The following is an 11,705-nucleotide window of genomic DNA, read 5'->3' on the forward strand; positions in this document are numbered from 1 at the left end:
AGGTTCTATGACGGCATTCTTGCAATGCAGAGATGTGGGATTCAGGAGGTGCTGTACGAATGAACCCTAGCCTTAGACGATCTTTTGTTTTGTTTATGTGATGTAGGAACATCTTGTGAACGACCCCATTTTCGGAGCGGAAGATATTCCCTTTTATCGATTGCTATTGATCATAGCCTTTCGCCTTACATAACAAACAGACTCTCATGATTTACATCTTTATAGATAATTGCTCTATCAAAATCATGTTTCAAGAGTCGATTTATTTGTGAAATTCCATACGGTGCCTTGTCTTCTGAGCTTTTGGGAGCGAGGTATATGTAAGTTGGGTACTGTACAAGAACATGAACTACTTTGCCACTCTACCAGTGCTCAAAGAGAGTAGCTCCAGCCATCAGATTCAAAGTGAGCAGTGTGTCGGTGAAGGCTTGAGATGATGTGCACATATGGTGAACACTTGCGAGCTCGGGAAAATGACACTCAGACTTTTCAAGAAGTTGATGCTCTCAATTTTTAATCAATGGAAATACTCATGCAAGGCTAAATTGTTAGATATTTCGACAAATCTACGCATTCCATCTCTCCTACTTGAGCCGTTTTTTGGGGGGGGTGGGGTACGCTACAGGATGTAAGCTTTTCACCAACTCGTTACAATAAATGCCATAAAAATGAGTTCTTGGGCAATTATTATTATTCATTTATTGTATGCAAGTGCTCAATTCACGTTACCTGCGGCTGATTTAGATCCTGGGTTCCCTCCGCATCCAAAGCATAACAAGGTGAACCAGTCCCTTGAGAATCCAAAATGGAGGTCTTAACAGTAGGTGCGAGACCAACTACCAGCCCGGTCCAAAGTGTCAACCACATTGGAGTAGTCTTGGGCCCTGACCGATGTGTTTCCCACAAGTGGACCATAATTGAAGCACGGTGTATGATTTTGAAAGCACCTCAGAGCGTTGCCTTGACTGAATGAGCACCCTTCTTCTGGTAGCAATAACTTATATCCAGTCCTTGGCGTCGACAACACACCAGCACTCTTTAAAGCGGTCTTTGCCCCATGACTGCCAAAATATGACTGAGAATGGGAGCAAGAAAGCGGAGGAAAGAGAGAGAGAGCGAACAAGAATCAGGGCAACCCCAACGACATCCCATGAGAAGGATGGCCACTTTGTTCTTGTTGACACTATTGCTGACGACTTGATTCTAGACTTGGTAAGGTTATTTGACGAGAGGTTACAACACTTCAAATGCCAAGACTCTAGTTGTGTTTTTCTTGTTAAAAACACAAGTATCAACTAAGGTAGCTTTGATTGATAAATTAATCCGCTGAAAACCTATTACAAGATGGATTTTTTGAAAACGCAAATCAATGGATGTCATGATTGACATGATTACTAAGTATCTTTGGTAACGATTTCATTTGAAATTTCATAAGATTCCATTGGGAAGGCACGAAAATATTACCCTTCAAATGTTGTATTTGCAGCAAATTTGACCGAGAAATGTTCTGGTTATACCATATAGCAATTGCCAAGAAATATATCACGCTTTTTTAATACCTCCAAAAATATATAAGATTGTTTCACTTTCCTGAAGCATGCAAAAAGCTAAAAATAGTTCATAATATCCCTTAAAACTTAGTTTAAAAAAACATTTGACAACTATGATGCCATAATTTTTGACCGCGAGTTCTAATAATTTTGATCTTGATGTTTGACAATTTTTTATAAAGTTTGAAAAACAAAAGTCTTTGGCCACGTAGAAAATAATTATTGCAAAAGTGACAAATGTGAAAATCAAACTGTCAGACGCATCGTTGAAATATTTCAAAATTATTACTAGCTATTGTAGATTTTCATGTTTGAAAAAAAAATGATCGGCAATTTTGCATCCTGAATAAGTTTCAAGCGCCTATGTTTACTATTTTTAACTTTTAAAGAAACATTTAGGATAATGAAAGATTATCATACATTTTCATACTATGGAAGAAATGTTCAGTTAGGTCATTTTAAAATTTTATTGCACACCGCAATATTCAAAGTGTACAAATAACAAGGACTCGGAAAAAACAATTTGTTTTTGAGGGCCAAATAATCACTAAAAAATTTTTTTGAAAGCACCAAATGATTTATTTTTACAGGAAAAAAAACTTTCTCAAACGCAAAGCTATAAGCCTGCTGAAGAGAAAAAAAGCCACATAAAAGGATTAAAAAGACATTAACAAAAATTTTGCAATTTTTTTAGTCAATCAGTATTAACCATTGTCTTAGTTATGTATTGGAGTAAAATTTCATAAGCTTCTATCTAGAACATGCTTAGTTATTACAACTTAAAGGTTGCGTTTTACGCCGTAAAAGATCGAAAAATGTTTCCAGTTATTTCCAAGGAATATGATTAACTTTTTCAATGACACGACAAGAAATAACATTTATCCATTTTCTTTAAGATTTCTTTCGAAGCTAGAGATAGCAAAAAATGTCGCCTAAACCTTACAAAAGATGTAAATTTGCCTTTCATTTTATTTAAGTGCCAAAAGCTACACGATCCGTTCATGTTCCCAAAATATTTGAACGATACACGTGACAATTCAATTTTCAAAATTGTCACTTTTTGCAATAATCAACTTCTACGTACTAGCGAGGTTTTCATTCAACGTTAATAGAATTTTGTCAAAGTTCAAGATTAAGCTTGATTAAAGTCGCGATTGACATGTATGGCATCAAAATTGCGAAATATTTTCGTTAAGTAAGTTTTAAGTTATGTTTCAAGCTATGTTTGGGTTTTTCTACCTGCTTCAGAAACGTAAGATATTTCTATTTATATTTTTCAGGCATAGAAAAAGCTTATTATATGTCTTGGCAATTGCTTTAAGATATAACCGGAGCAATTTGTAGTCAAATTTGATGAAAATGCAATCTTTGAAAACAAGACATCTTATCGTTTGCTCCATGGATTTGAATAAAATTTTAGTACGAAACGCAACTAAGGTTACTCCCAACATCTATTGATTACGTTTTTAAAAGTATTATCTCTTCGTAGGTTTTAAGTGAATTAATATTCTAATCTTAGCTAGAATCCAAGATGATTTTTTAAAAAAGTTGTTCCTTTCGTTACAATACCAACGAAAATAGTTATTAGAAGGCTTGGTATTTTCAAAAAAACTTTATGAGTATTGTGAGTAACACCGTGCAAGAAGATCGGGACAATGGAGTATGCAGTATTTAAAGGAGGTTCAAAAGGTATCTTTAACAATACATCTCTGGACCCCATGAATGTAATACTTTCACGTAAACTGAAAATGCTTAATGAAAAAGATCAGCAAAGGTTAGCAGATTATTCTTCCCTCTGAAAAGACAATTTTTCATTTAGGTCCCTTATTCTTTTTGGTGGGGGGTTTTTGGGGCCTGCAAATATGTACAGTTTTCCAAAACCAAACACACCATAAGTCTCAGAGTTGAGAAGATTCAAAGTATTCCTATGTCAAGCCGTCATGAGTGGAAAAGAGATAAAGATCCTCATTTACGATTCTTCACAATGCTTGGACAACTCGAAAAACTTGGAAAATAAATGTTGTGTAAAATTGGGATATCTGATAAGATACTCCAGCATTATAATTATTTTGATCTATTGGAGCCTCCCAGATTTAAAGAGTTTAATGGGAAAAATGTAAAGATTGAAAATACATGATTTTTATGATTAAAACAAATGGTTTGACAATATCCAATCTTATTTTCATACCTATGGACCTTTTTCGACGTCAAAAAGTGACCTGTTATGGCAAAAATTACCACCACCGGAGCGTATTTTAAGCTACGAAAAGACCTTTTGTCCAATGTTTGAAATATTTGAATGTATTTGAGAGTATTTGAGATCTGTGTAAAGGCATTTCACAACGGAAATGAAGGATAAAAATATGTACATCAAGAATTCTGGTATCAATGAGTAAATTTTTGTCCAAATGTCATGCACAAGCTCCATATAACTGTGATTGACAATGTTACTTGGAAGGAATTTAGAATAATCCCGAGGCACCAAATTCATCGCCTAATTCGTTGGTGATGTCGAAGAAGTTTGCATTTGAAATATCTGCTAGAGAATCTCCGAGTGTGCTGCTCGGCGATCGGCGTTGGTCAAGCATGAAAATATCGTCTTCTTCAACTTCAGAAAGCATGGAATCCCCGCCCCCAATAGACGATCCACCCTTGGGGCGGATTGAATTTCTACTGCTCAATGAGAAGCAATCATCGCTGTCCATAGACTCGTCAACAGACAAATCGTCCGGATTGAAAAGAAAGTTATCGCCTCGCTTTGAGGTGATCGAGGTCTCGAGCATCGTTGAGGGCGCACTCGAAGGAGAACATGACCGAAGCGGACGTTCTACACTGAGAATTGCCGAGGCCTGATGCATTTGCAACAGATGCTCTTGCAAGGCCACCTTGTTGCTGAAGCCCTTTGAGCAGTGGAGACACGCCAAGTGCTTCGAACGATGCCTGATCAAGCTGAGCTTGTTTTTGCATTGCTTGGAACACACCTTGCAGGTGAGTTCATTCTCCCGGCCATGAATGCTCCGTTCATGTCGGACCAGGGCAACACGGTGGGGAAACGAGCGTTCGCACTTGGTGCATGGGAATGCCAATTTCTTCGGGTTTTCCTCCAGATCCATGCATTGGCTGCCGGCCTTGCCATGCTGAATGGCAATGGAAGATAATCGATGGGTGTTTCGAATATGAAAAAAGAACTCATCCTTGGTTGAAAATGACAAATTGCAATCGTGACACCGGTGTTTGGGCACCTTTAAACCCATCGTGAAGTTGAGAGGCGAGGGGGAGAGAGCAACTCCATGATCCAGACTCATATTATTCATGGGTGAACTTGACTGGGTGAGCCTTTCCCCTTGCGAGATCATGGTAGTTGGCTGTTGTTGAGGATGAGGAGCTTTTATTGCCGAAGAGTCGGCTTGGGCATATGGGTCTCCCGACAATAGTTTTATTTCTCTACCCGTGTCAATGGCTTTATAGGTTTCTATGATCTTGCCCGAAATTTCTCCATTTTCCCCCGTTTCGTGGCATTCAATATTGATGACCGTGAAAGGTGAGGAAGTCGTCGTTGTGTTCGATCCTGAAATGTTCATGCCTGACTTTCGGAGGCCAACGGTAGCTTCTCCAAAGTTGGGTGACGATATACTCCCAATCCCTGAGGAATTCAAGATGGCCCCTGCGGGATAGCTTGACCTCTCTACTTTGACCACATTGACGAGCCTGGACGGGGATCCAGCGCTTGAGCGGAAAAGCTTCGGAGGTAGCTGGCTCAGAATGGCTAGAGCCTTGGCTGGCAGGTGGCCAACCCTCTCCACGGACGCGGCAGATTGTTGAATGAGCTTTCCCCGAAGGGTTGACGTGGACGTTGAAGTGTCTGGAGTGGGCTCGTGGGCTCGAGAAAGCACTCGAGGAGGACCTGTGAGCGCACTTCGGATCAGAGGGTGATGGTCATTCAGATTGGTTAAAGAGGTTCCACCTTCCACCGTGAAAGTTGGGTTCGAACGTTGGGAAACGACCTCACTTTGTTGTCCACTTTGAGGCATTGTCGGGTCGATGAATGTCAATGGTTGTTGGTTTGGCTGACTCTTGTCATTTTGAACAATTCCGATTACTCTTCCCTTTCTTGGGTCATATTCGGCCCTAGATCGTTTTAGCTCTCTGCTTGGTTCATTGAGTATGATCGCCGATGGGCAGGGTTGATCAGCCATGGTTAACGGGATGGTAGTGGTGATCCCGTTTTCACCTTCATGTTGCATTATTCTTTTGCTAAATTTGTCAAAGCCAAGGAGATCGTTGTTTGTGTTTGAGATCAAAGGAGTATCAATGTCGAGTGATATGTCGTCAATGACTCCGGACAAATAGTCGGTGTTTTCTACATCCGAATCCGGCGGTGTCTCCACAGATGGATGATGGTGCGACATGCCTTGTTTTCCAAAGTCTTGTTCGATTTGATTTAAGATGGAGCTTAAGTCTTGATTAAAATCAATTCTGTTGAGTTCCATATTATAGTTAATAAAATCTTCCTCCATGTCGGAAATATCTGGAGTACAATCACTCGGAGCGTCAACGGGAACAAGGAGAGTAGCAGCCTTCCTCTTGGTTGGAATCGAGGCCTGGGAAGAAGGGGAGGACGAGGAAGACGACGACGACGACGACGACAACGGAGGGGTAGGTGGTGGAAGAATGACGACGGATGCTTGAGTCTGGGCCAAAGATGGACTTGGATGTAATATGTGGTCTTTGATCAAGTCTGAGTCACGTGGAAGTGGTTGACACGCCCTTAGCTCGGCCATTACGTCCACTTGTAATTGTTCTTGGGGTGCTTGACATGCTGGCGTTGAGACCTTGGGTGTTGTTTGAAGCGGTGGAGGGGGTGCTACACATGCGATGGGACTGACTAGATTAGATGGTTGTATTTCGGTTGGTGGTTCCTTTTTTGAGGGTTTCGCTAGAGACTCAGCGAATTTCAACTTCTCTGCCTTCTTATTGAGCTTTTCTTTTAAGTGCTTTTTGATATGGAGGTTGAAAGCCATTCGATCCGACAAACTTTTGCCGCACAAGGTACATTTGTGACCTGCCTGAGGTTTTACTTCAGTAAATGTGTCTTTCGGTATTGATGGGCTCGTCAAGGCCCGTGGCGGAGGTGTGGCAAAATGGATCTGGTGCTCTTCAGTTTCCCCATTGTCGACCAACTGGATGAGATGCAAATTTTGCTTCCCACTCAGGTCGAAATTCTCAGTTGGTTCCATAATGTTCAGGTTTACTTGGATGGTGCTATATGCTTTTAAGAGGTAGGATGATTGTACTCATGCAGTACGGATTTTTTGTGTGTTTTGCACCGTCTTTTAACATGGGCGGCCTTCGTTGGAATTCAAAGATGCTCTGCACATAGGGAATGTGTATCAAGTTCCGCTAGAGCGACTGGGAAAGTTTGCCAGTCAGTCCTAGAAAAAGAGGTCAACTGAGCAATGAACAATTGGAGTACAAGTCAAATTAAACATGTCAAATATAAGTTTATGAGCCCTAACATATTCTGGCATTTAAGGCCTTTACTTATATTGAGACGCGATAAGGTTTTTTACAGAAGCCTATGATTGAAATGTTTGCCAAATTGATTCAACTGACTATCAAAATGATCAATCTTTATCATCGAATAAGAAAAAGTTACTATTATTGTTGGTAAGAAGTTGTAATCTCAAGTAAAACAGTAAAACATGCATGCATGTGTATGTGTGCATGAGAGGTTCAAAGGGCGACCTACATACAGTACTTCGCTGGGATAGTGCTAATCAATTGGATTTCTCAACTTGGCAACTTTCCAATTGTTTGGACTTCGTGTACAATCGCACACCTCCTTTCAAAAGTTGCATTCTTTTCCACAATGTATGGGACACCGTTTTTAAGAACTTTGAATGTGGTATGGCTCTTGAAAGAGAGAGATATAAGCTTCATTTTGAAAGTAATAGTGAATATAAAAATGAATGAGGAGTTGAAGACTTGCGCAATTTCTCCCTCCAGCCATGTTGGTGTAGCCACTAGACAGAAATAGCGTTTCTCGACCTGGTCTTTCCAATGCACCCTGAATGATCAAGTATGTCCATGTGACACATAGTAATCTGTAAGATCATCGGACTTTAGATAGGTCGACCCATAACTCAAAAGCCGGCGGTGCTCGAGAAACCTGCCAAGAGGTCGGTCTGGCCTAAGTTCAAGTTCAAAATGAACCATTGGTGTTGATTATAGAAAGATTAAAAAGAACTGGAACTGGTTTTCAATTCTGAAGCCAGGAACCGTCCATAAGATGGCAGCCATTGCTAAATTAGTTTAGTTTTTGAGGAAGTTTGCTCAACTGTGTCTAGCAATCTCTGAATGGTGTTCCAAAGGTGGGACCCCAGACAAAAAATCCAAAATATAGGAAGACTTTGTTCAAAACGATTTGCAAATTGTTAGTATCCCATGGTTCTAAATGAGTTATCTGCTCGTATATGCTTATACATCTGTTTTGAATATAGACAAGCTCGAATTTTGGTTCTCCATCTAGAAACTTTCGTTCCATTCTCGTCTAAGTTCACGCCCACATGACATGGTGCAGCGTTAGCTTCGTTCCACGCCCCACAAAATGCTAACGAGCAAATTGATAGCGTTTATTTGCTTATCAGTAACGTACTAGGGAATGAAAAGAGGCCTCCCAGATCTCAAGCGTTGAATCCAAAACCAGGATGAGATATGATTCCGAGAGCTTGAATTCAGGCGCAAATCCAACCTTCTTACTAACAGCTTTACCATTTTGGCTCCAATATTGAAAAGGAAAATTAATCAATGTGCCGTCCATGTATGTATACAAATTAGCACTGCATTACGCTTATTCTTTCCATGCACGTTTGGCTAAGCCAGTGGAAATGCATACTGGAAAAGTAATTTCTTTTCAAAAATTTGAATTGCTTCAAGCAGTATCAATCTTATATTATTCCATAGCTGTCATTCTTGTGCCAATTGCCAATTATTCGTCACATCATGATGGTACGCATGTACAAGAAGAAAGTAAACATTTTTTTAGAATGCAGCAGAATATCCACCTTTAGAAAACAGCCTTGTAATAAGTTTTGATCGCTATAAATATCTTACCCCATTTTGATTGATGAACTTATACAATTGTAAAGCATCTCCTCCATGGCAATCGCCTCCAGCCCCTCGACAGTTCAAAATGTATTGGACGGACAGAGCAAGGTTGGCATAAGCCTTTGGATCAGCGATGATAAATCTGTCGGCCAGCGAGGAAACACCAGCTTGGGCCCAACAGGAGCCACAGTATTTGGGAGTATGCTGATTAACGACCAAGACATGAAATTGGTCCCATTCACATTTCTCCAATCCATCGGTGGGGAAGATCTTCTGCCGCCAAGTACTCCTGAGGTCGGGGAGAGAGATGCGAGATGCGTTGGGATCTGCTATAACTTTTCGCTTGCAGCCACTCCGTAGGAGCTTCAGGCGACGGTATAATTGGTTGTCCTCGGTATTCTCGACAAATTCTTCCACAATGGTCCAGAGTTTGGTGCCATAGAGGCTTCCTCAACGTAACTTGGTTGGTAAGGACTTGATTTCGATCCACAGCTGCATTGGACCAAGTGTCCAATGGATCGGCCTTTCGGGTTCAAACGATCAAATTAACTCTACCATAATGAATAATAATCTCCATTGTTTGGGCTTTGAAGCCCTGGTTGTCTTACCCATGCGCAAGAGTCGCTTTCAATCCCTAGATTGTTGATGCCTCGAATCAGTCGGAAGTAGCCCTCTTCTCCCCAATAAGTACCCCATGAATTGCGAATGAGCCAGTATTTTCTCTTTGGTGTCTGGATCGACACCATAGCCCACCACCGATATGTCATGGTCAATCCAATATCACCGGTCTTATCATGAAAGATCCCACTCGTGTGATTAACCAGGGCGTCTGTCACGGCTATTCCGCAAGAAATGGGGCCGCGATGGTAGATCTCGGCCATCATGTTATACTCTTGATCAGCTCGGGACAATCCTTCGACATCACCGTATTGATCTAACACGATACTTGTAAAAATGTTTCGGCTGATAGCATTTCGCCTCACAAGTGAACAAATTTCGTTTTGGAAACAGACCAGGCCATTGTCTTTGCCAACGAGCTCGGTAAATGGAAACAGGTTTCATCCGTGACTCCCGACTCGTGCATATACATGTTGGCTTCTGAAGCATCCCCGCCATGACACCCCATTCCCGGTCCACAGGATATCAAAACTTGTGGGAGATATTGATATCAGGCCAAGCACCTTTCCGTTGAATCTTGATTCGATCTGACAAGGAGCTCGTAGCCGCGTGAGCCCAACAGGAGCCACAGTAAGTGGAAGATGTTGGTTTCTAGAAAACGGTCAAATAATTTTTGCCATTCACGTCGTTCCACAACCACTGAGGGGGAGGTTTAGATCTCGGCAGGGGCCCCGTCACATGAGAATGGTCGAGGATTTCCTTCAATTCGAGTCACATGGCCTTGATTGTGAACTTTCAGACTCTGAGCACATTGCGCAAAAATCAAAGCGCCAACCACAATGAAACTGGCTTGAGCCTCATCGTTTTGTCTTTAAATAATTTAAGTTCAGTATTTTAAGGGCTACTGACTGACCGTAAGCGTCTGCCAACGACTGAGAGGGACACACTTTTATCGATGCTGTTTAAGACAATTTATTTTGCTCGACCAACAGAACGTCGGTAAGACGAGGGGGAGGGGCACCTTGCCCAACAAACCGGGGTCAAGCAGGTTTCAGCTTGGGCCAATCACAGAGAGCTCAAAAACAATCGCGTCAGTTTCTCTTGGGACGCTTCTGAGTTAGCAACTAAATGTCTTCCAGCAATCCAAACTATACTGCCACGGCCAAATGAATGCCTTGACCCTTGATTTGTCTTTGTGCTTTCCTAGCTGACCTAAGACGAATTGAATAAGTGCGGATGAAATGTAACCAACTCTACGTTCAAGATGACTGAAATATCTTCCTTAGAGTTTATAATACTCGGATAGCTGTTGATGACCCATGAATTATGGTACAGTAAAAATCGGGTTATAAGAGCAGATTGTGAGTCCCCGAATCATATTATATAGTAAAAGAATATTTTTTTTTTATTTCTGCGCTCCACAAGAAGTTTTTAAATGACTGGTTAAGCCATTTTATAAAAGCAAGTTTTCAGCCGCTTTCTCAGTCATAAATAAATAAAATAATGGCTCCTGCCATGAGAACCACTTTTTCCATCAAGGAGAAGTAAAAGCTCTATGCCGATTTTGACAAGCTGTCCAAGATTAGCCTGACCGAAGCTGCCACAAGGTTAGGAGTCAAACGTGCTTCCTTTGGAAAACTCTTGGGTTTTTTTTTCAAACTTCATAGCCAGTATGTACGTCTGTGACATATTAACTACGCAGCTGGTGCGTAAACATACAGCCAACACACTGCCATCCTCGCATTTTGTTTCATTTTTCTCGATTTTTATGGCAGCATTTTGTTTGGACCGTAATACTACATCAAATTATAGCTTAAAATATGTTTTCTGTCAGCAGTTTTGCATCTGGAGCCGCGAAAATGGAGCTCGGACATAAGAGCACATCGGATATAAGAGCAGAAATTCACGACCCAAAGCTGCTCTTATGTCCGAGTTTTATTGTATACCCAGAGTTATTCATGTCGGATCGAAAGCATTTTTTTCACATCAATGGTAATTCCTGCGATAGAGGGAATCTTAAAAAACTGTAACTAATAGATTTACATCTAGAGACTCAAAACATTAGTATTTAAAATGTATGAATGTTAGTGGCACAAATATATAACGTAATGTGGGCATTTTTACTTTCGGTCGGGTAAGAGGAAGAGTATCACAATTGGCACGAGTAAGGCTAAAATCACTGCCCAGTATCGACAAGTCCGGTCTCGTCGTTCCACGTGAGTGATCTGACGTGTAGTATCGAGGAGTCTCTGGCGTGTCTGGTCCATGCCGGTATCGATATCCTCCAGCAAATGGTTTTGGGCTCCACCTCCGTGCCTATGCTTTGAGCCATGTATTTTGGCGAACAATCACCTCATGAAGTGCATCCAAACCCTCATCCTGGCAGGCCATGACCTGCTCTTGCTCCAAACGCAATTGAGAGCGGGCGGC

General features: G+C 41.2%; 3 protein-coding genes and 1 pseudogene across 4 annotated transcripts in view; all 4 read right to left on the reverse strand.

Moving 5' to 3' along the window:
- LOC131889576 (laminin subunit gamma-1-like) overlaps positions 1 to 1,069 on the reverse strand; it is a 28,871-nt gene extending 27,802 nt beyond the window's left edge. Inside the window, exon 1 of one of the 2 annotated variants that reach the window (XM_059238711.1) lies at positions 730 to 1,066. In XM_059238711.1, coding sequence (XP_059094694.1) covers positions 730 to 915 — 186 coding nt within the window. In that variant the 5' untranslated portion in view covers positions 916 to 1,066. Of the gene's footprint in view, positions 1 to 729 lie in introns of both variants that reach the window. The other variant, XM_059238712.1, reaches the window with a different exon arrangement.
- A 2,759-nt stretch (positions 1,070 to 3,828) lies between these two features.
- Positions 3,829 to 11,705, reverse strand: part of LOC131889578 (uncharacterized) — an 8,325-nt gene continuing 448 nt past the window's right edge. The window contains exon 2 of the mRNA XM_059238714.1: positions 3,829 to 6,982. Coding sequence (XP_059094697.1) covers positions 4,013 to 6,787 — 2,775 coding nt within the window. The 5' untranslated portion in view covers positions 6,788 to 6,982 and the 3' untranslated portion in view covers positions 3,829 to 4,012. The remainder of the gene's footprint in view (positions 6,983 to 11,705) is intronic.
- LOC131889487 (cathepsin Z-like) lies at positions 8,372 to 11,235 on the reverse strand (annotated as a pseudogene).
- LOC131889488 (uncharacterized) overlaps positions 11,314 to 11,705 on the reverse strand; it is a 2,563-nt gene continuing 2,171 nt past the window's right edge. Inside the window, 2 exon segments of the mRNA XM_059238602.1 lie at positions 11,314 to 11,602; positions 11,604 to 11,674. Of these exon segments, the coding sequence (XP_059094585.1) occupies positions 11,396 to 11,602; positions 11,604 to 11,674 (278 nt within the window). The 3' untranslated portion in view covers positions 11,314 to 11,395.

This window comes from Tigriopus californicus, chromosome 10 (genome assembly GCF_007210705.1).
Source record: "Tigriopus californicus strain San Diego chromosome 10, Tcal_SD_v2.1, whole genome shotgun sequence".
Classification (NCBI taxonomy): domain Eukaryota; kingdom Metazoa; phylum Arthropoda; class Copepoda; order Harpacticoida; family Harpacticidae; genus Tigriopus; species Tigriopus californicus.